We start from the raw sequence: 22,565 nt of genomic DNA, 5'->3' as shown, positions 1-22,565 counted from the left end.
CGTAGTTTTCAACTTAAAACTTACATGAGTAAAAAATGTATGTTTGTTCTTTATTTTAAAACCTAAAAAGAGCAATAAAGTCCATTTCTTCAAAAATAAGAAATGTTCTGCAAAAAATAAAATAAATAAATATAAAGGAAATGCTTGAAAAACATAAAATCTTGCAGGTCTAAAGTCTTATTTAGCTGGACTGGAGGAAGATATGGCTCCTAAGACTGTAAAAGCTGAAGGTTGAATTCAGAGGTACATTTATTCATCCCTTCAAAATAAGAGCCTGAATATACCAGAGTAAAGTGGCTCAAGATATATAAAGAGTTATTGGTTCCTGGATTGAAACTGAATGAAAAAGCAGAAAAAGTTCAAATGAAATCTCACAGATAATCGTGAAGTCAGGAGAACTACCAAACCAGTTTAAAACATCAGAGGTAAATCTGATGTTAAACATTAAACTGAAAGAAACAAATGAAATGTTAGAAAAACTATTTCCCTCATCATCTGGAGGAAACAAGCCCAAAATAAACCCAAACTGTTGAAGGATGACCGAAAATAAAAACTGAAAATGAACGAACCAAAATGTCAGAAAACTGACACAAAATGCCAAATAATATGATTGTGAGTAAACAACCAGAAAGAAACAGTCTGGACTCTGCGTTCAGTTTCATTACCAGAATATTTATTTTATTCTTTTTTTTCCTATTAAAACACTAGCTGCCATATTTGATAAAACAGCCAACGGCTAAGTCCTCCAATCAAATCTCCTCAGACAAGTCACATGGGTCTGTGGGCGTGTCCTTGGCTTGTTGCTTGTGGCGTGACCAAGCTGTTGTCATGGCGACCGACATAACAGGAAGTCTCATATTGCATCATTCAGAGGCCGGGTCTCCTTGTTTGGGGCCAATTTCTCTTTCTTTCGTTCTGCTGCCTTGGTGTCGCGAATATATATTCAGAATACACCCAGATGGCACAGTGGCGCCTCCTGGAGGGAGTTTAAGGTAACTTAATGTGAAGTAAAAAAATGAAGGAGTTTGGTTTGGTTTTCTTGCAGACAGTCTGAGTTGGGTTTTTGTCTCCATCCACTAATTACAGCCAGCTGTAAATTAGCTGAGCAGGATGGCAGGTTCCGACTCCAACAACAATAAATCCGCCTCAATTAGCACCTCTAAAAAGCTGCTCTAAAAGGTAAAAATGACACGCTTCCTTCCCTCAGGTTAAATGGTCCCAAACCAGGAAAACACAATCATGGAGATTTCAGCAAGAAAACCAAAAAGTCAGAGGAGCTTCTGGGGGGAAAGAGGACGAATGTAGCAGGGGAATAAAAACAAAGAGGAATGGAAAAACAAACATGGATGTTTGGATAAAATAGAAGAAAGTAAAGGTCAGAGCTGACTGTGACCTGAAGAAAGGCTGCCGTTTCCATTTGAGTCCAGAACAATCTGAACTAAAATCTTCCGTTATAGGTAAACAAACAGAGGTAAGAGGTTTCACGCTGTTTTTTACTGTCAACAAATGCACAAAATCACACTTGAAACAAGTTTAAAATATTCTCTAAAATCAGGTTTTTAAGCGGCTTTTATTTCTGACTGAAACTTCCAGACGATTCTGTTGATTATTGGAAAATTTTATTATAAAAACCAAACGACTGCTGCAGGTTTACAGCCGATGTTAGGAAACAGGAAAACATCCAGAAGAGACATTAGAGCCTCCATTAACGGGTCATGAGAAGCTAATGTCTGTCCTGCATCAAACAACTCAGTTCACTCGAAGATAAATATTATAAACATTTAAAAACTCTAAGCGTGTCTGTTTAACAGTAAAATCGGAGCAGGTTTTTACTGTCTGACAATTCTTTGGCTGTTTTTATATCAGATAAATAAAATGTTCAATAATGCTACAAAATGGCTGCTAGCTTCAGCCAACTCTGGGATTACTCCAGCAGAAATATCTGACTATATGAAAATTATTGTTGATGGTCAGATTTTTAGAGAAAAGTTAAGGATTTTTATGAGAAATGTAATAAATTATTTTGCCCAAATCAGAATCTAGAGCCTTTAAATATTTACAAACAAGTGGATGTGTTTATTTTTTTCCCCTACATTTTACTATAAAATTTATTTATTTATTTTTTATTTGCTCCATGAAAAAGGAAAAAAAATCTTCATGATCAATATTCTTATTCATATTAAATTGAACTTTTTGTTGTTTTATTGATTGTTTTTGCCTGTTTCCGTTTCAAACATCTTAGGTTGTTTTTGTTTTTTAAAATCTATTTAAAAAAAAAAAAACTTAGAAAAAACTAAGATTTGCTTTAAAACTACACACCTTCATGAAGACTTTACTGTTTTTAAACGTCAGGAGTTTTAAATGTTAGTTTTTTGGTTGTGATTTGTTGACAATAAAAAACATCATTTTAATGTAAATAACTGAGTTTCCTAAAAAAAAAAAAGCTTCAGGAAACACAAACCAACCCTTTTCAGTTAAAGTGGCATTTCTGAGTTCTCTACATCACATCAAGAAAACAGAAAAAATATGTATATTTTCTCTTTTATTATGAAATAGTGCTACAATGTACATTGCATTTTGTCTCCTGATTGCCCACTGAGTGGTGATGCGTGTCCTGATCTGTAATTCTGGTAAAAACGAAAAATATTTTCAGCTTCTTCTGCACCACAGAGTGAAAGATTCTCCATCCTGACGGGCGAGTAAACCCAGTTTTCTCTGTTAAAACTTCTTTAGAAAACAACAGTCAGTGTTTGAGTTGTTACCAGCTCTGTCTGTTTCACTCACCAGGCCAAAAACAAGTCATGGAGAAGAAGCGGGAATAAAATAAAAACAGAAATGAGGTAAAAGACAAACGTAAAAGAGAAAAAGGTAAAATGATGAAGTCTGTCAGAGAGGTGGGCACCGTCCTGAGTCCTTACAGGCCAGATTCATGTGAATGGCAGAGGCGGGAAAACCTCCAGGGGCGGGACTGATGAGCCAGGAGGGCCAATGGCAGGCAGTCAGGAAGGAGGAAGAGCCAATCAGAAGGCCTGCTGGGCAGGATTGTAGTTGAAAGTGGAGGGAACATGAGGTCGCTCTTCTAGTTTGTCATATTCAAGATGAAACTCCTGAAAACAAGGAATCAAACGCTGCAGTGAGATTCACACTGAGCCAGAGTTAAAGATTAAACACTTTATGAATCATAACCATAAACTGCCCCAGAAATTAATGTGATATAAGTGATAATGTAGATGTTTTTAAACCATGTTCAATGAATATGATAAACATAAATAAAATGCATGTTCACCCTCTGAAAGGTTAACTAATATCTAATTTCTACAAAAAAGAAGGATTTTGAAGAAAATTGCCCTTCAAAAATACTAATCAATAGACTCAGAACAAAAAAATAAACAGGCAAAACTGCCTGTCAGTATTTTTACAAAAACAAAAAACAAACAAAAACTCCAGCAAACTAACTACTTTGTACTGTGTGTCAAATGTTTGCAGTGATCTTAAAGGGCAGCTTCCCTTTAACCGTTAAACTAAACAAACTAAACAAATTTACATGCAAATTATGGAGCTCACTTTAATTTATTACTGTTTATTATGACAAGTTTAGTCGTGACTCATGTTGATCTGAAACAGTAAAAGGCTGAATTAGAAATCTTCAGTGTGATCAGCTGGATGTTACAGATTTACATTTTCAACGTTTTCCGATTCAAATCCATAAAAGGCACCTGCAGTTAACAATAATGCTGTTTAATAATTATGGAATACATTTGTTCAATGCTTTATCATTTTTGCTATATTTGAGAACATTTAGCAACTTAGCTTCCCCTAAAATCATTTTTCTGGATAAATTCGAAACACCAATTTTCTTGGCTGTTTTGCAAACTTTCAGTTTAAATGGAAAATCTAAGTTTGTTATAGGATATTTAAATTATAACATCAAAATAAAGTTGGCACTCGAGGGTTAAAGTCTTTCTAACGGTTTAGTGATTTAGTATTTGGTTCCACTAAATGCCATCTTGGTGTAGCGCTTTAGCGTTAGCAGAACTGTTCTAAGGTTAGCATAGCTAACCTTGTAGCTTATATAGAAACCCCTTTAACTGCTCCTGCAGCACTTAAACAGAAATTCTGGGGACATTTTTTAACCAAATTTAGGTTAGTTACAGTGGAAAAGTTACTGGCATAGTAAAATATTATTTCAAATGTTATATAAAGATATCATTAAGATTTAGTGTTATGAAATATTTAGACAGATTTGAGGCACACAAAGATGGTAAACTAATAAAATGAATGTTGTGTAATCATAAAGTAAAATTATTCCAGGTTTAAAAACTAACCCAGTTTACTGCAGGTAACCTGGAAGTACATATGAGCTACTTCAAACCTAATTACTGGTTCACCTTGGCAACCTTCCTCCAGTTGAGACAATCGAAGAAGTAGTAGGTCCCTCTTTCGTAGGCGTTGGTCTTTAACGTGGGCTCCATCCCAGGGGCCCGCGTTATCCAAACCCGCTCCTCTTTATGATACCGCCAGTCCCGGTTAAAACTGGACACAGAAAGGCAGACATGCTGGTCAGTTCACAGCGTGCGGGCTGGCCGGGATTCCAGCAGAGGACGGCGGCCTTACAGTTCTACTGCAGCCAGCAGCTGGAGCAGGTCTCCTCCGTTCATGTAGTAGAGATAAAACAGCAGATCTTCACCGTACCGAGACAACTTAATGGCTGCTAGCTGCAAACAGAGAAGGAAACTGGTCATAATGATGTAGATTATACAAATCTAAGACATTTTGACAGGTTTTAAGCAATGAATAAGAGTTGTTTTGCTGCGTACCTTGTCCCTTATGTGGATGTTGGTTAGATACTCTGACGGGACGTGAAAGTCTGCAGAGACGAACCAAATTATGGTTTCAGAACTTAATCTGAAAAAAGCTAGAAAAACACTAAAACGTGCTAAAAAAGGACTGAACAAGACGCTGAGTGAACAAAGTGCTAGTTAAATATTTAAAATTTTAACATGAGCACATTTACAATATTCATGTTTGTTGTCACGGAAACTCACCGATGTCCTGCGGCCGACATGGCGCCGACGCCCACGGAGACGCAAACTTAGGATACAGATTCCTGACAGAAACACACACACACACACCTGCTGTCACACCAGAAGTTTCAATTTAGCAGAAATGTTTTATAAATCTGTTAAACGTTTCTCCACTTCGTCTCAGTTCAGCCGGTCAGATAAAAGTCATAGCAGGAAGCAAAGAGTGTTTCATTTTCTCCAGCAGAGAAAGTTGGTCGATCTTTTACAAATAAAAATCTGAGAAGTGTGGCATGCACCTGTAATTATAAATAATTAATAAACACAATCCATATGTGTGTAACAAAGCAAAGACTGCAATGTTTTAATGTGATTTGTCACATTTTGCTCTTAATTCTTCTATTTTCTGTGCTCTTGCTTTATATTTACTCGGTTATAAACAACATTTTGATAATACATTTGAATTTCCCAGAAGAAGAATGAATTCATCCATTCTGTATTTAAAGACAGATTAACATGTCGATATTTCTAATTTTAAAGCAAATCCCGGCAGGTTTCTAACCTTCGACTGAATTGACTGATTTTCATCCATCGGCTAACAGAGCGAACCAGAAACTACAGAAAATCCAGAGAAAAGAAGAACAACTTCCAACAAACTGCAGGAAATATAAGAGCAGATTAAAACAGAACCGGATCAGAACCACAGCCTGGAAGATACAAGGCGCTTAAATACACTGAATATTGATGGGAAACCCTCAAATCTTTCTGTTAAAGTTTAGTTTTCTGCTTCTGTTAGAGTGTGTGTGTGTGTGTGTGTGTGCGTGTGTGTGTGTGTGTGTGCGTGTGTGTGTGTGAGCTCGTCTTACTCAGGTGAGTTGAGGTTCAGGCCCAGTGTGGTGAGGTCTGAGCCGAGCGCTAGGTGAACCATGCCGGGATCCGTCTCTGCCGCCCGGATGAACGTCAACAAGCCGATCATTCCAAACTGGTCCGTTACCATGCCGATGGGAATGTTGGTCACTCGGCCTGAGACGCAGCGTTAATGAGGAGACGAACTGCAGCAGCGGCTCGGTGGGGAGGAATGAGGAGTTTCTTACCATCGGGAAGAACCTGGATGCCTTTCTTCTGCTGGTTGTTGTTGCTCGGAGCCGAGCTTTTATCGCCGGGGAACTTGGGACCGTCGGCGCTCGAAGACGCCTTTCCCGACGAGTTCAGGTTCTGCTCGGAAACGGCAGAGAGCAAGAACTCAGAAAGGAAATAGCTGAGAAACAGTGAGCTCATCCTAACTGACGAGTTCAGACCGTTTTGTCGTCGCTGTTGCTGCTGGGATCTTTAGTTTGGTAGTTTGGACCGGGGAGAGCTGGGAAATCTTCATTATGGATCGAAAAGTCCTGCGACTGTTCGCTGGATGGCTTGGTTACCATGCCAACTGGGAATAATTAAAACATAAACTGATCCATAACTATATGCAGGGCTCGTTCACTTTTCACACAGAAAAATTCACTTCTCAAACTTTTTCAACATCACATAAATTAACTAAAAAATAGCTTCAATTTACTATTATGTAACGTCATTTATTACTGTTATTAATAACGTCTTGTGATATTATTCAACATTCTACAGCAGTAAACTAATCATTTTGATCATTCTAACAAGGAAAGTTTAGTCTGATTTAACTTCAAGTCAGAAGAAAAATCTGTCATATATTAGGTGTTTGTAAATATCTGATTTAAATTGTAAATAACTTTTTCCAGATGTTACATTTCACTTAATTACAAAACTGTTCAGTTTAAAATCAAACACTTTCAAGGACTTTGTTACAGAAATTTAATGTTTTCAAGCATCTGTATGAATATTAAAACAACCCACGAACAGCATCATAACAATAAATATTAAATGCAATAAAATTTTGACGTTTATGTAATAATTACAGGAAGACAGAAACACAAATGAAATCAGGAAAGGTCATTTGACAGTTTGCAGTAGTGAAATAAAAAGCTGCATGCTCGTACGGATGTTCTGTATCGTCTGTGTGTTACCGTAGGGCGCCCGGCCGGCCAGCGGGTTCAGCTGCGGGGTCGGGTTCGAACTCCCGTCTCTCCGGCTCCGGTCCGCCAACGCCGGGAAATCGGACAGATCCAACCCCGTCACATTCTCACTGCCGTCTGGAGGAGCAGAGACAACAAACTGGCTTCAAATGTTGTTTCGACCAACTTTTACTTTTATTCTTGACACTCAAATCTAAACTACCAGGTTTCATTTTTTGTACCTGTGCCGTTGAAAATGTTGCTGGTTAAGGAGTTGCTCATGTTGAACCCTGGATTCCTTTTGGAAAAAAAAAAAAAAAAGGGTGAACTTATAATTGGAAAAAAAAAAATCAGCCAGTAGAAAAGACAGTAAAATAAGAAAAGAGTAAAGCAGAAGATGTTCTGCAGACAAGAAAATGTTTTTAAAGTGGTTTCGAAAATACAAAGTCTTATAAAAACTAGAATCCGGTTTCTGTGTGAAACTGTTAAAATTACATTCATAATAAGCAGAAGTTCAGTTTGATCAGTGGTGTCCAAACCTTCTGCCAACATGGAAAAATAATGAGATGATTTTTATCTCTTTAACAATAAATGAATCATTAATTGAACAAATAAAGAAGTCAGAATCGCTGTACATTAAAGACCTACAAAGGATTTTACGCTCGACTTACACTTTAATCAGTTTAAAAGTGACCAGCTCTGATTCAGTGTGAGTTTCTACAGATCAGCTGAAAACAAAATGTTGTAACGTCTCTAGAGAACAGAGAGGATTTCAGATCATGATGGCGTCACAAGAACCTGTTGAAGGAGAACCGCGCCTGCTGCTGTTTGGGCATGCCGATGATGCTGGGAGACGACCTGCTGGGACTCCCCATGGTTGCGCTCCGCCCTGCGCCGCCGCCTCGCTCTCCTCCGCCCGTCTGCCCCGTAGGACCGCCCACCTGCTGGTTGTGGTTCAGAACGCTGCGGCTGCTGGTTAAGGGCATGATGGAGGCCCTGAACAAGGAAGAGTCGGGAATACGTCACTTTCATCAAATAAAACATCATCATGATGTTTAAAGAAACAGATTCTGTGTTTATTATTTCAGCATCTACACTATAGTCAATATAATATAAAACAGGAGCTAGAAAAACCAGGGATTATTTTAGTAATCGATTAATTGAATAAAATTTGTACTTTGTGCAGATTTTTCCATCAAGTCTTTTTTTAATTTAATATTAGAAATACATTAAAAGACGTAAAGAAACAAATAATAGGGTTCATTTTTCAAGAAAAAAGCAAAATAATAATAAACTTTAATTTCTGTTTCTACTCCACCATGAAACCAAATTAAAACCATAAATTCACTGTAACAACAAGGATCAGTTCATCATTTTAAAAGTTCAGGCTATTTTATAAACAACAGAACAACTAATAAATAAAAAAAACCAAAACATGACAGTAAAAGCAAACACATGAGGGGGCAAACCTGTTGGGCGACGAGGGCGTGTGCAGCGGTCCGGAGTTGGGAGTACTGGTGTGATTGGAGAGCTGGCCGGCGGGTTGGGTCAGCGAGCTTCGACTGAGCTGCGGCGCCGCGCTGCTGTTGATCCCACGGATGGGGAAACCCAGAGCACCTGCAGCCGCGGGGAGAGACGGAAACACACAAGATGAAGTTTCTGTGTTTAACTCAGAGAATAAAACTAAAAGGTTTTATGCTGATCTGAGCCAAGCAGAGCAAAGAGGTTGGAGAGATTCATGACGATCTGCTGATGCTGAAGAGAAAGACAGAGCTGAAGATTTTTCACATGGACGCCGGGGTGACATGTCCGCGCTGAGGCAGTGTTTTAAAGAAAACCGTAAAACCTTCAGCAATGACGCTTACACTTCCTCAAAGCTAACGCCTGTAGCTACGTTTTGATGCATAAATTATTTCTGTAGAGTGAAATATTTACAAACGGCAGCATTTCGTTGGTGAAAACGGAGTAAACTTGAAAAAGCATCGGTTACTACAGTGGAAGAATTCCATCATTGGGTTACATCGTAAACCTGAAAACGGGCAAAAACTCGCATTAAACTAAAATTAGGATTTTATAAAAAGCATAAAAGATATCAAAAAGCTGAATCATTTGAATATAGATTAATACCTTATAATTAGTCTGCTAGGTCTCCAGCCTCATTTCTCCTGAGCTCCTCCTTAAGCTAAGTAAATAATCACTTTATAAACCTAAAAGCTTAGTGAAAAAGTAGCTAAAATCTGAAGAAAACCAGTGAAAAACTTTCAGAAAAACTTGAGAACTACTGATAATGAAAATGGAAAATCTGTGATGATGAGACAGAAAGAAGCAACATATTTCAGTGATGAACTTTAACCAAAGCCAGCCGTATCAGAGGACCTCAGCTGGATCTACTGGACCCTCACAGGAGAGGCTGAACTGATCTGAGTGTTGATCTTACTCTGTGGGGCGTATAAACTGGCTCCCAGCTGCGACAGCTGACTGGATGAGGAGGAAGACGACAGCATCTGAAAAAAAGAACAAAAACAAGTTGACCACTTAACAACAAAAAACACTAAACAACTACGGTGCAAAGAGCTACAGCAGCTAGAAGGGAGCATTGATTTTTTCTTCATATTGTCAAACTCATGCTAACTGGGTTTTCAGCGTTGAAGCAGAACAGAGACTTACGTCTTTGTCGGCCCGGTGAGGAGCAAACATGGACGTGTGGTTGTAGTAGAGGCTGGAGTCGTCCGAAGAGTACTCGCTCTCGATCCCCCCCTCCATGAACTTCTTCCTGGTAGCACCAAACATTCCGCGTGTCACCTGAGGAGCAATCAGAGACGGTCAGAACGCAGGAAACTGGGATCCAAACGTCTGGTCACACATCCGATTCATGACAAAACAGACCAGTCACATTTCTTTAAGGTTCCCCGCAGAGAGACTAAAGATGTTCTGATCAGATTAGGATGTGAAAAAGAAAACTTCCTGCCTGAATAATGCAGACTGAGATTAATCTTTCTCTTCCCAGAACTCAGGAACAAAATGAACTTGCTGAGTAAAGGTTCATTTCTCTGTGGAAAAATTCTGCATGAACTGTTTATTGTAGTCAGATGTACTACTGCACAACTCTGTTTCTTTCCAGGGCAATAAGGAAAATGTTGCTTTTCATGAAATCAATGAAGCTGGACAATAAATTAATAACTATACATATCACAATCAACACCTGATCAATGTCAATAGGTAATACAGCTGATAGAATATTCAAAATTCAACATATAAAATATTCACTGAACTCCAATCCAGAACAGCACAGTATTCTGGGAGATGTAGGCAGAAGAAAGACTTTAGCCGCTCAATCTCACTGACTCACTCACTCTTCGGTTACCTAGCAACAACCTGCTGAGTAATTTGCACACCAGCAGTTTAAGGTTTCACCACCGTGACTCATAACTGCTTAAAAATAAAAAAGTCTAGAGAAAACTGGATAAAACAGGAAGCTTCACATCACCAGTTTGACATACTATTAAAAAAAATCTATAATTATTGATGGACTGATATGAAACTGTTATATCATGACAAGTTTTTCAGGTGTATCGTCCTGCTCTAGTTTGATCATTTTCTAGGTGAGAAGCAGGTAATAATTTCACTACTTTGGTAAATAAGAAGCAGTTAAAGCTCCTGAAATGTAAGTTTTTAGAGCTGGTTCAGTTTTTGCAGCGCTCTACCTGTATGACTGATTCTGGAAAATCACCAGGTTAGATCAGAGATGGATGCAGGTAAAAGCAGCAGCAGCCAATCGATCAAATTTCTCGATCAAAATGATCAAAAAGATCAGCTCTGATCATGGAAACGTGGTAATGCGACTCCATCATTATATCTAACTGCAGTTGGTCACTCAAGTTAAATCAGTTCAGCCAGCAGTTAAGTATTTATTTGGTGATCTGGGAAGCAGGATAGGTGGTTTATTGAGGTAAGTTTAGGTTCAGCTCAGAACTTCCTCTGAAAAATCAATATTGCTGTTTATCCAGAGTATACATCATAATCTCCAAACAGTTCCATATTATGAGTGTAAACCAACTGGAAGGCAGAAAATTAACTTAAACAGTCAGTGCAAACTGGATTTAAAACAGTTCAACTGATTAATATGAAAACCTTTTTGTCCAAAAGATCAGACCTTTATCATTCAATACAAGAAATCTGGAACTGATAAAATGTTTAATACATCCCCGCTTTAATAATTTGGATGCACAAGTTTATTTTTTACTCTTTAACTAACTTTTCTAAACATTTAAAGCAACATTTCTTGTTGATCCACTTATTCCAAATTCTCCTATTGTAGGTGAATACACACACATCCAGAGCTTGCATTCACATGCAGGCTTGTAGAAACACAGAACTTCATAACATTAAATCTCTCAAAGTAATCTGACAGGTGGAAAAGGTTCCTGATAATTCAGGATCTATTTTCAGTTTTCCTTGCACCTGAATTAAGTATAAGATGTTTTAATGTCAGATTTGATCAAAGCTCATCTAAATGTGATGACCAGTCTAACCTGCACAAACATTACACCGTTTGTTTCCCCAACACATCTTGGGTTACATATTTAAACACAAAAGGAACCATAAAGCAGGTGAAATACTAATCCTTGTTGCAGCGTCGATCGACGCTATTTCCTTTTGTTTACCACAGCTGGTTAAACATCATATATCTACAAAAACTAAAAAGGTTAAATGCAGACTTACTTAAAGTACAATTTTTATTCCTTTGAACGACAGTTTGCAGAGCAACCTCATTAAAGTCCTCCAGTAGAAGTTATGAAAGCGAGTCGGTCGGTTTATAAGCCTGGATGTGTAGCAAGAAGCTAGGAGATGTAGGCTAACGCTAGCATCAACAATAGTCAGTTTACAAGTAAAGACGCATCAGTAAATAACTACGACTCGTCGTGATAGTTTGTTTGTTAGTTTGGTGTGTATAAAATCTGTTTTACCGTGTCAATGTATACGCTATAAACGATGCTCAAAGCTGCAGCTAGCCGCCGTTAGCTTGTAGCTAAATCCATAGAAAACGCTAGGTTGTTAGCATGACAGCTAAGCGTTAGCTAGCCAGCTACAACTGAACCGTGAAAACATTTTTTAGGTAATTATTCCCAGAGATACGGTCGGTTTCACTGTGCTCCAACAGGTAGACTACAGGAAAAAGATCAGAGCGGGAGAAAACTGTGTTTTTGTCCCTGTAATTGAAGGGGAGGCCTGCTGCGGCTCCGTCAGCTAGTTCCCTCAAAACAACAACAAAAACCAACCAACTGCTGGTTTTAAAGCTTCTTTTCACACCGTTTCTCCTCACTGCGCGATTCATATCATCCCAGAAACACACCCTGTGATGGTTTATAAAGAGTTTATCCCAATAAGCATTTAAAAGATCAATGAAATCAGGAAAAAATACAAAAAAGGAGCTCACCGCATCAATCTGTCCTCCCACTACAAGATGGCCGACAGGATGCTGAGATGCTGACCTCTGAGGGCCATCATTCTGCTGTAGTTTACTGATCTACTCTATAGTTTAGTGAAAACAGTTCTGATTTATTACGTAGTTTATTTAATTTTGCTTTAGTTAACTCAAATCTACTGTTCTGTCCCTGAACATCACTGTTATTTATTGGAATTACTACTTCTACAGTGCATTAAATGTATAGTAGCTTACTTTTCTGTCGTTTATTCAAATTTGCTGTATTTTAAAAATGTTAATTGTAATTTACTGAATTGCACCATAGTATTAATGAACTCAATTATGGTTTATTAACATTTACTGAAATTAACTAGCTTACTGATCCATGCTATAATTTACTGAGATCAATTCTGATAAAATAAAATGTAAATAGTTGTATTCTGCTATAGCTGACACACATTAACTGCAGTTTAAGTGACGTCACTGTAGTTTATTAGATTTTTTTGCAATGTACTCAAATTTAGCGCATTTGAAAGAAGTTTGTTGTAGTTTACTATGCAATAGTTTTCAATAGAATCCCTCATAGTTTATGAAAAGTTAATTATTTAACGATCCTGTAGTTTTCAGGACTCAGTTGAGATTTAATATAATTTACTGTAACACACCGAACTTATTGATCTTAAACCGACTACATTAGATGCCAGCCTACTAAACAAGACACAGTTCACAGATGTATGTAGTTTTCAAAAACATACAGTAATTACAGTATGTTTTACTGTAAAAAAAACCCCATGCAGTACATGCCACATTACAACCTTCATGATTGGAGAATGGATGAGATATACAGATTCAAATTCAAACATACTCTATTGATCCACAAGGGAAATTTAATAATAATACACGCTTTTCTTAAAAAAATAAAAATGCTGCTAAAAACTACATCCCCAGCTTACCTTTGAAGTAGCTGCCTTACTTCTAACTTACTTATATTCATATTTAAATGTATAATTAATACCAGGCTTTCATGTGTATAATTTTTACATTCCAAAAAGAAAAGTTCCACTGTTTCCATTTGTCCACAATGAGTTTGTACCGTATCTTTTCTAAATTTGAATTTGAAATGTTCGTCTTATTTTGAAAGGGACCGTGTCGGGAAGTGGAAATTTGTGGCGCAAACTGAAAAGTGACACCAGCTCAACTGTGATTGGACAACCCTCCTAACGCTCACTCTGACCAATGAGTGAGCAGCAGTGTTCTGTATATATAGCTGACATCAGCTTGGAACGATTATCTTCATCTGTAAAGAAAGAAAACATATAGAAGAAAATGTCTGGACGTGGAAAGACCGGCGGCAAAGCCAGAGCTAAGGCCAAGACCCGCTCATCCCGTGCGGGGCTCCAGTTCCCAGTGGGCCGTGTTCACAGGCTGCTGAGGAAAGGAAACTACGCCGAGCGCGTCGGCGCCGGAGCTCCAGTCTATCTGGCGGCGGTGCTCGAGTATCTGACCGCTGAGATCCTGGAGCTGGCTGGAAACGCTGCCCGCGATAACAAGAAGACCAGGATCATCCCCCGTCACCTGCAGCTGGCCGTCCGCAACGACGAGGAGCTCAACAAGCTGCTGGGTGGAGTCACCATCGCTCAGGGTGGTGTTCTCCCCAACATCCAGGCTGTCCTGCTGCCCAAGAAAACCGAGAAAGCAGCCAAGGCCAAGTAAACCGTTACAGCTTCAAAACTACAAACCCAACGGCTCTTTTAAGAGCCACCCACATCTATCTCAAAAGCAAACTCCTCACTTGTATCTACAGGCCAAAACATATGCATATGATTTATGCTACAAAATTACAAATTGTTTGTTTTCGCCAACATTAGAAGGATGCTATGAAGTTTTTCTTCTTCTTTTTGGTAGTGAGACATGTAGTACTAAATATCTCCTGAAAATTTGAACTATTCCCAAAATATCCTGAAATCAAATGTTGTAAAACACTGAATATACAAGTATAACTTTCTGAATTTTGTCAAAATTTCATAGCAATGCTTTGTCTAAAATCCACCAGGTTGGGTTAATGGAACGCTTCTCAAGCTAATGTGATAGAACCCAAGTAAACCAAATATGTAAAATCCATTAATTGGACTAGAGAGTATCAAAATAATTTTTAGATTGCAAATACGGCCCGAAGAGATTTAACATTATACAACATGAGATGGCAAAAAAAGTTAGGATTTGTTAAAAAAAAAATTAATTAAAAAAGCTATCAAAAGGATTGAGATCGTTAACTCAAAAAAAATGTAATAAAATAAATTTCAGCACACCTGTTTGTACATTTAACTTGCAAATCCTGATGGTACATAAGAAGTGTATATAGGCTATGATGTGAATTAAATTAATTTTTTTATTCATTCACAAAAAGCTAGTAATCCATTTTATTTAGACATTGTAATTCTTAGTTTGATTAGTTCTTACGCATTTTCTGTTTTTGTTATGTAATATTTATTGAGTAGAAATGTGTGCTCTTTGGCGTAATCTTGAGGCGGAAGTAGAAATATGGCGCCTTGACTGTCTTCTCTTACGTCCGTGACACAAACTTAAAGCCAGACGTTCTGCCTTCTTCGGTCAGTATCGTGATACAACTAAAGCACAATGAGTGGACGCGGAAAGGGGGGTAAAGGACTCGGGAAAGGAGGCGCCAAGCGTCACCGTAAAGTTCTCCGTGATAACATCCAGGGAATCACTAAGCCCGCTATCCGCCGCCTGGCTCGCCGCGGTGGAGTCAAGCGTATCTCCGGTCTCATCTACGAGGAGACCCGCGGTGTGCTCAAGGTTTTCCTGGAGAACGTTATCCGTGATGCCGTCACCTACACCGAGCACGCCAAGAGGAAGACCGTGACCGCGATGGATGTGGTGTACGCTCTCAAGAGGCAGGGCCGCACTCTGTACGGCTTCGGCGGTTAAATCTACCAGCTTCTTACTACAAACCAACGGCTCTTTTAAGAGCCACCCACACTTCTTAAAGAGATGTTCCTGAATTTTAATATTTATTCGCTGCTTCTAAAGACTTGTATTGTGGTATATAAGACTGAATTTTATTTTTAACACTAAACACTATTGATTGTTGGAGCTAGCATTATGTACTGATGAATTTGACTAACCTCATATTTTGTCTGGAAAATTTTAATACTACATAGTACTAAAGACATTTATAATCAATTAATATAAAGATTTATACATCATAAATGTATAAAATTAGGTATGTACAGAGAAAGTTACCCTTGGTAGAGTACTCAACATTCATTCTCAAGCAAATGAAGCCCTACCTGAATTTTCTTTCATAAAGTAAGGGGTAGCTAAATAAAAGTGAAAACTATGTGGTAAAGCTGCTCCCAAAATATTTTTTCCCCAAAAACGTTACTCAAGTAAATGTAGTTAATAGATATTCACCTCTGCCATCACCTGAAACATTCCTAAAGTGAAAGGTGGAAAAAATGAAATCAATAAAAATTTGACAACATATCATTAACATGTTATTCAGGTGTCATAAGATTTAATATGTAAGTGGCCAATGAAAAACATTGATAGTTTCTTTAACATGTAAAAATATCAATAACTGATGATTTGTGCTCGAACTCTAAAAAAAAATATATATAAAAGGAAACATCAACGCAGTGCTCTAGAGCAGCGGTCCCCAACCACCCGCGATAGGCGAAATCCGCGAAGTAGGAACCTTTATTTTTTTACATTTATTATACAATAAAATACTCCATAATACATTGAAACCAAATACAAATAACTACTGTACTGTAAAATAATAATTTTAATATGAACTGAAAGCGGATTCCTGTGCCCGAATTGCGGAGATCAGCGCCGCCCCACCGCGACCTGAGTTATTGGATTAGAAAGGGAGAAAATAAAAAATGATTATGAAAAAAAAACAAAAACAAAGTACAGAAGCACAAATAGTGACTCGCCTGTATTTCACTGCTCTTCTGACTGAGCCGCTGCAGCCTGACTCCGCTCTGTAGCGGTTTTACCATCGATTATGTTAAATTAAGCAAGCTGTTTTACATATGTGTACATATTAAACCGCAACGTTGTTGACACACAGGTAGAGAAGAAGCGGAGAGACTGTTTAGCCAATCAGGATGCAGAACACAATGCACGGTGCAAATCCATGAAGCAGCGGAACCGCGAAATAGCGACGGTTCACTGTACTCTGATGTTATTTTATTACTCATTCTGCTGCAAGTTGGCTCAATTTTGACGTGCAAGACGTAACAGGTAAAATCCGGTTTAGGATTTTCAAAATAAGAGATCCGGAAGTAGTTCATTATTTCTTGCGCGGCCCGGTACCAATTGGTCCGCGTACCGGTACCGGTCCGTGGCCCGATGGTTGGGGACCACTGCTCTAGAGAGGCTCACAGCTCACAGACACACTAACCTACCGATGAGCTCAGCCAATCGGAGGCAGGCGACAGCGCGCTCACATTTACATGCAGCCTCTGTAAATAGTAGTTTGTGCCGAGCCTCCTCATTCGTTGCTGTTTCCCAGGAACACATCAGGATGCCTGAACCCGCCAAGTCTGCTCCCAAGAAGGGCTCCAAGAAAGCCGTGACCAAGACGGCCGGTAAAGGAGGCAAGAAGAGGAGAAAGACCAGGAAGGAGAGCTACGCCATCTACGTGTACAAGGTGCTGAAGCAGGTCCACCCCGATACCGGCATCTCGTCCAAGGCCATGAGCATCATGAACTCGTTCGTCAACGACATCTTTGAGCGCATCGCCTCCGAGGCTTCCCGTCTGGCTCACTACAACAAGCGCTCCACCATCACCTCCAGGGAGATCCAGACGGCCGTGCGCCTCCTGCTGCCCGGTGAGCTGGCCAAGCACGCCGTGTCTGAGGGCACCAAGGCGGTCACCAAGTACACCAGCTCCAAGTAAACCTGCCGTTTACCATCTAAACCACAAAGGCCCTTTTTAGGGCCACACAAATACAACTTGAAGCAGAAATCCTGTTTATGCCAAAGGTGAAGTTTTGTATTAAATGTATGAAAAGTGTGATGTTAAGTAGAAAACAATGTGGGAGTTCCACCCTTTCATGCATCGTAATTATCTGTTTGCAGTGTTTTTGCGTTTAATATTTATTTTCATTTTGAACCTGTGAAACATTTATACTGATTCCAGTTCTCATATCTATGGAAGATTTATAGATTTATTAATAAAACCTTTTGAATTTGTTCCATATGGTTTGAAATATTTGCCTTTTTGTTCCAGAACCAACTGACCAAAATGGAGAATTGTAACTATGATACACAGCGAAAATGTCTCAATCTATTATATATCCTTAAGTTAGTTATTTTACATCTGTGTTGAACCTCTTAAGTTTTGTAATCCATGTTCAGTTTATATTAAAACAATCTAACTGTAATCATCCAAAAAAGAAAAGTTCAATGGAATATAACTGGGAAAAAAATGGAATTATAGCTTAAAACTAAAAATAAATGCAAGGAATCACAATATAAAAAACAAAACCAAAGGCTAAAATTTGAAATAACAGGTTCTATTTATTGAAATTCATGTGGCCAAGATAATATCTTGATATCGGGCCACACAAATACAACTTGAATCAAAAGTCCTTATGTAGTTGTGCAGAAATTGCAGAAAAGCTAAAGTGTTAAATATTGAACAAACCCTTTCATCCTACATTTTTGTTTTGCCATTAAAACTGGAGAAAAATTACAATGTTCCATTTCAAACACCAACATTTCTCAAACTACTTTCTACCATGTTTCTTTAATCTAAAAAACTGTTTAATTCAGAATAAAACAAATGTTGAAATTATTTATTCTTATTTATTACAAGTATTAATAGAAGGACGTTGATCAGACAATACTTGCTTGATGGAAGCGAACAGCTGCTTCATATTTCACCGATTCCTCCAATGTTGAAAACCACCAGCTAATTTTATGATCATCCTATTAGAAGTCTGGTTTTCATTTATTTCCGTTTTGCTGACTGCATAGTAGAGTTGCTCAATCATTTAAAACAGATTGTACAAATATACTTTGATTTTCATTTCTGTATAGGTTGAGAAAATTATTCCAAATCCATATCTGTCTATCGCTGAAACAGATTTCCAATAGAAGCAAAACACATTCTAACTCTTAATATATGTAATACCATTCGCCTGAGAAATAAAATTTCACTCATGTCAAAAATGATCTGAATGACGTCATAAAAGTCTAAGTGTTGTGCCCTAAACTATCCACCCCTCATTTTTTAAAAATTGCATTAAATGCTGCATTAAATATTACTAATCAATATCTTGAAATGTTTTACTTGTGACTATCAATTCAATTTGGGAGACTTTAAATAACATAAAAGTCTACAGGAGTGTAAATATGCAAAGATTTTTCAGTTAACATTTGTTAAATGAGTCCATCAATCTGATTTGTAAATGCAAATTCAAAGATATAATGAGGAAATAAATCTATTTTCTACTCCTAAAAAAATGAACACATACTGCGTATGTGAACTTCTACATCGAAATCTGATATAAAATTCTGATAATATTTATTTTGATTATTTATTTGATGGGATATAAGTCATTGCTATTGGATTCTTCCAGGAGAGGAATCCTGACTGGTTTATTCATAGACAGTTTCTGTGTGTTTACTGTCGGGAAAACCATTCCTATTTAACACCCAGATAATCTAAACATGACAACCAAAATACTTTTATTTTGTCCGCAACCTTCTTTTTTATCGACAGCACCGCGATTATGTCTTCCGCAAAATGATTTTAGATGTTTTAGGAGAAGAAATGTGGGGAAAACTCGCTACTCGATGCACAGAATTAAAGAGATTCCGACACCTTCCAGCGCTCCTGGATCAAAAAGAGAAAATCCTGTCAGGCAAATATGGCCTTATTGTAGAGAGAGAACAGTTGTCTTTCCGTTACAATGGTAATTAAGATAGAAAACGCCACTTTAGTGGAGATTTAAAGCCTTAAATGTGGCGAAGAAAGCACAAATGGGGACGCATTTCAGACGGCAGCAGAGCGGCGGCCTGAGTTGTCTCTTTACGGTTCTCATGAATTTTATAAGTTCCGCCTCCTGCTGGACGACAACAGAGAATCACTAACAGTAACTGAGAATCATGGCAGAAGTAGCTCCAGCAGCCGCACCGGCTAAAGCACCGAAGAAGAAGTCCGTTACCAAGGCTAAGAAAGATGGACCCAGCCTACCCAAACTCATCGTGGCCGCCGTGGCCGACTCCAAGGAGCGCAAGGGAGTTTCTCTGGCGGCGCTCAAGAAGGTCCTGGCCGGGAAAGGCGTCGATGTGGCCAAGGCCAACAAGCGCATCAACACCGCCGTTACCAAGCTTGTGACGAAGGGAACTCTTAGCCAAACGAAAGGAACCGGAGCAACTGGGTCCTTCAAGCTCGCTAAGAAGGAGCCCACAGCCGCCAAACCGGCCAAGAAGGTGGTGAAGAAGAAGGCTCCCGCCAAGGCAAAGAAACCAGCCGCCAAGAAGGCCACAACACCCAAGAAACCCGCCGCTAAGAAAGCAGCAGCCAAGAAATCTCCGAAGAAGGCAGCGGCCAAGAAATCTCCGAAAAAGGCAGCGGCCAAGAAATCTCCGAAAAAGGTGGTAAAAAAGAGCCCTAAAAAGCCCGCCGCTAAGAAGCCAAAGGCTGCTAAGAAGCCTGCAGCCAAGAAAACGGGAGCCAAAAAACCCGCAGCGAAGAAGGCCAAGAAGTAAACAACTTTTCTCCTCCAACCACTGCTTAAGGCACCAAAGGCTCTTTTCAGAGCCACCACTTATACAAATTAAGACATGACTCCTGTAAATAATCTGTTTTTTTGTTTCCAACATACACATATTTTTACAAATATATCAACTGGATTGACTGAATGTTAATGTTGTGCTCCATAGGACAGCTAAATACAATTATGATTTTGATATTAACTATTCTAGAATATGCCTGTTTCAAAGTATTGATCACTTTTAAAACAGCTGACAGTAATATACAGAATTATTTAAGATTGACTCCTTGTATTAAAACTGCAGCAAATTAAGTTTTGAGTAATTTTAGATTAAAATTGTGTCCTTTTTGACAGATGGATGTAAACTACTGAAATAACTTATTGAACATGTTTAAATTTATATTTATTATTTAGGGTGTGAACTAAAAAGGATACTGAATATTTCCAACTCAAATGAAACAGAAGAAGCAGGTGGGTTTTTAAAGTACATTTTATGTAGTTTATTGTTATATTTGTATTTTCTAATATTTAACACTAGAAGGTAAAGCTCATTAACAAATAAAGTTCTCCTTGGAGCTCAGTAAAGTAAAGTATATTTTATTAACTAATTTGTACAGATTTTCAAATGCGTTTATATGTGTGTCATATTTTGTATTTATTTATAATGTTTTATGTATTTGAAGGGCCCTGTTGAAAATGAGATCTTACATCAACTACAAACAATAACTAAGTAACTAAATAAATAATGGATAAAAGGAACTGCATGTACTTGTGTGCAGACAACGTTTTATAATAAGATAATGTTTTATGATGCAAATAATTATAGTGATGAGCAATAGTTAAAATTATGTTAGTATTAATCATTACATTTCAAAAGTAGAATATTTCGTGGCTAGTGTAAAAAACAATTGATATAAATTTCAACGTTTTCTTTAAACGTGTAACATTCCCCCCTTCCCCTCTTCCTTTTCGACGTTATTTAGACGTCTCTCCCGCTTTATTTTGAAAATTCAAATCTAACCAATAGCTGAGTCAGACTGGTCTCACTACGTCAACAACCTCAGCGAATCAGAAGTGACCGCCTGCTGCCAGTCTCCTTATAAGAGCGCTGTTCTCATTGAGAACACATCTCTTCACCGTAAAACAGCGAGAAGAAAACAGTAATAACATGGCCAGAACCAAGCAGACCGCTCGTAAATCCACCGGAGGAAAGGCTCCCAGGAAGCAGCTGGCAACCAAAGCTGCCCGTAAGAGCGCCCCAGCTACCGGCGGAGTTAAGAAGCCTCACCGTTACAGGCCCGGCACCGTGGCTCTGCGAGAAATCCGCCGCTACCAGAAATCCACCGAGCTGCTGATCCGTAAGCTGCCCTTCCAGCGCCTGGTCAGGGAGATCGCTCAGGATTTCAAGACCGACCTGCGCTTCCAGAGCTCCGCCGTCATGGCTTTGCAGGAGGCCAGCGAGGCTTACCTGGTGGGTCTCTTTGAGGACACCAACCTGTGCGCCATCCACGCCAAGAGGGTCACCATCATGCCCAAAGACATCCAGCTGGCCCGCCGTATCCGCGGAGAGAGGGCTTAAACTGACTCCTGACTCGCTTCAACAAACCAACGGCTCTTTTAAGAGCCACCTACATACACCTTAAGACGAATGTTTTTAAATTTAAGTGTTTACTAATATGTAAATCATGAAGGGTGAGCTATTTATGACCCTTTTTATTTCATCCATCCATCCATCCATTGTCTGTTCACCCTTGTCCCTAATGGGGTCGGGAGGGTTGCTGGTGCCTATCTCCAGCTACGTTCCAGGCGGGAGGCGGGGTACGCCCTGGACAGGTCGCCAGTCTGTCGCAGACCCTTTTTATTTAAAAAAAATAAAAAGACCTAAAGACAGCAATTATTCCAATGGAATAAGGTGATTATTCCATTAATGACTCCAGTAAAAATACAATCTCAAAAAAATAAATAACAATTCAAAATACAGCTAAATCACTAGTCCTTATATTCTTTTCCCCCCAAAATGAAGGATATTATCTTGGCAACATGAATTACAATAAATAGAACCTGTTATTTATTATAGCCTCTTATTTTGTATTTTATATTGTGAATCCTTGCATTTATTTTTAGTTGAAAGCTATAATTCTGTCTTAATTGTTTTCCCAGTTATATTCCATTGGATTATTTTTTTGGGATGATAACAGTTAGATTGAATATAAATAAACATGGATTACAAAAAAAGTTCAAAATATGACAAATAAGCTAATTTAAGGATATAATAGATTTTGCTGTGTATCATAGTTACTGACCAAAATGGATAATTGTAAGAAAATGATGACAAATA

The 22,565-nt window shown here is 38.5% G+C and overlaps 7 protein-coding genes across 8 annotated transcripts in view; 6 read left to right on the top strand and 1 right to left on the bottom strand.

Annotated features, from left to right (window-relative positions):
- Nucleotides 1-22,565, top strand: part of LOC114140903 (uncharacterized) — a 1,158,965-nt gene that overhangs the window by 955,572 nt on the left and 180,828 nt on the right.
- On the bottom strand, nt 652-12,572 carry LOC114140913 (CCR4-NOT transcription complex subunit 2-like). 2 transcript variants are annotated; one of them, XM_028011233.1, is made up of 15 exons: nt 12,483-12,572; nt 9,713-9,847; nt 9,483-9,549; nt 8,515-8,662; nt 7,844-8,041; nt 7,288-7,343; nt 7,031-7,183; nt 6,320-6,447; nt 6,116-6,236; nt 5,888-6,044; nt 5,046-5,107; nt 4,818-4,867; nt 4,615-4,715; nt 4,389-4,533; nt 652-3,107 (listed from the first exon to the last, which is right to left on the bottom strand). In XM_028011233.1, exons 2-15 carry the CDS (start codon nt 9,833-9,835, stop codon nt 3,021-3,023), a joined length of 1,596 nt encoding a protein of 531 aa, XP_027867034.1. In that variant the 5' UTR covers nt 9,836-9,847; nt 12,483-12,572; the 3' UTR covers nt 652-3,020. The 2 variants fall into 2 exon arrangements, with proteins under 2 accessions (XP_027867034.1, XP_027867035.1); XM_028011234.1 differs by having other exon boundaries at nt 7,058-7,183.
- Nucleotides 13,784-14,675, top strand: LOC114140940 (histone H2A). Its single transcript, XM_028011289.1, has one exon. It carries the CDS (start codon nt 13,797-13,799, stop codon nt 14,181-14,183), a length of 387 nt encoding a protein of 128 aa, XP_027867090.1. The 5' UTR covers nt 13,784-13,796; the 3' UTR covers nt 14,184-14,675.
- Nucleotides 14,958-15,626, top strand: LOC114140947 (histone H4). The gene has a single exon (XM_028011297.1). It carries the CDS (start codon nt 15,108-15,110, stop codon nt 15,417-15,419), a length of 312 nt encoding a protein of 103 aa, XP_027867098.1. The 5' UTR covers nt 14,958-15,107; the 3' UTR covers nt 15,420-15,626.
- On the top strand, nt 16,984-17,703 carry LOC114140933 (histone H2B 1/2-like). Its single transcript, XM_028011281.1, has one exon. The coding sequence runs from the start codon at nt 17,026-17,028 to the stop codon at nt 17,398-17,400; it is 375 nt and encodes a 124-aa protein (XP_027867082.1). The 5' UTR covers nt 16,984-17,025; the 3' UTR covers nt 17,401-17,703.
- On the top strand, nt 19,587-20,550 carry LOC114140948 (histone H1-like). Its single transcript, XM_028011299.1, has one exon. It carries the CDS (start codon nt 19,617-19,619, stop codon nt 20,220-20,222), a length of 606 nt encoding a protein of 201 aa, XP_027867100.1. The 5' UTR covers nt 19,587-19,616; the 3' UTR covers nt 20,223-20,550.
- LOC114140937 (histone H3) lies at nt 21,200-21,945 on the top strand. Its single transcript, XM_028011287.1, has one exon. The coding sequence runs from the start codon at nt 21,396-21,398 to the stop codon at nt 21,804-21,806; it is 411 nt and encodes a 136-aa protein (XP_027867088.1). The 5' UTR covers nt 21,200-21,395; the 3' UTR covers nt 21,807-21,945.

This window comes from Xiphophorus couchianus, chromosome 24, assembly GCF_001444195.1.
Source record: "Xiphophorus couchianus chromosome 24, X_couchianus-1.0, whole genome shotgun sequence".
NCBI classification, from domain to species: Eukaryota; Metazoa; Chordata; class Actinopteri; order Cyprinodontiformes; family Poeciliidae; genus Xiphophorus; species Xiphophorus couchianus.
Note: the sequence above shows the minus strand (reverse complement) of the source record. Positions and strands in the feature narration are given on the sequence as shown.

Excerpts from the sequence above, each read along its gene's own strand:
- LOC114140913 (XM_028011233.1), bottom strand. The coding sequence starts at position 9,835 with ATGTTTGGTGCTACCAGGAAGAAGTTCATGGAGGGGGGGATCGAGAGC. Across the intron at positions 7,184-7,287 it reads CAACATTTTCAACGGCACAG|ACGGCAGTGAGAATGTGACG; the intron begins GTACAAAAAATG and ends CTGCTCCTCCAG. Across the intron at positions 3,108-4,388 it reads ACTGGAGGAAGGTTGCCAAG|GAGTTTCATCTTGAATATGA; the intron begins GTGAACCAGTAA and ends CCTTGTTTTCAG.
- LOC114140947 (XM_028011297.1), top strand. The coding sequence starts at position 15,108 with ATGAGTGGACGCGGAAAGGGGGGTAAAGGACTCGGGAAAGGAGGCGCC.
- LOC114140937 (XM_028011287.1), top strand. The coding sequence starts at position 21,396 with ATGGCCAGAACCAAGCAGACCGCTCGTAAATCCACCGGAGGAAAGGCT.
- LOC114140933 (XM_028011281.1), top strand. The coding sequence starts at position 17,026 with ATGCCTGAACCCGCCAAGTCTGCTCCCAAGAAGGGCTCCAAGAAAGCC.
- LOC114140948 (XM_028011299.1), top strand. The coding sequence starts at position 19,617 with ATGGCAGAAGTAGCTCCAGCAGCCGCACCGGCTAAAGCACCGAAGAAG.
- LOC114140940 (XM_028011289.1), top strand. The coding sequence starts at position 13,797 with ATGTCTGGACGTGGAAAGACCGGCGGCAAAGCCAGAGCTAAGGCCAAG.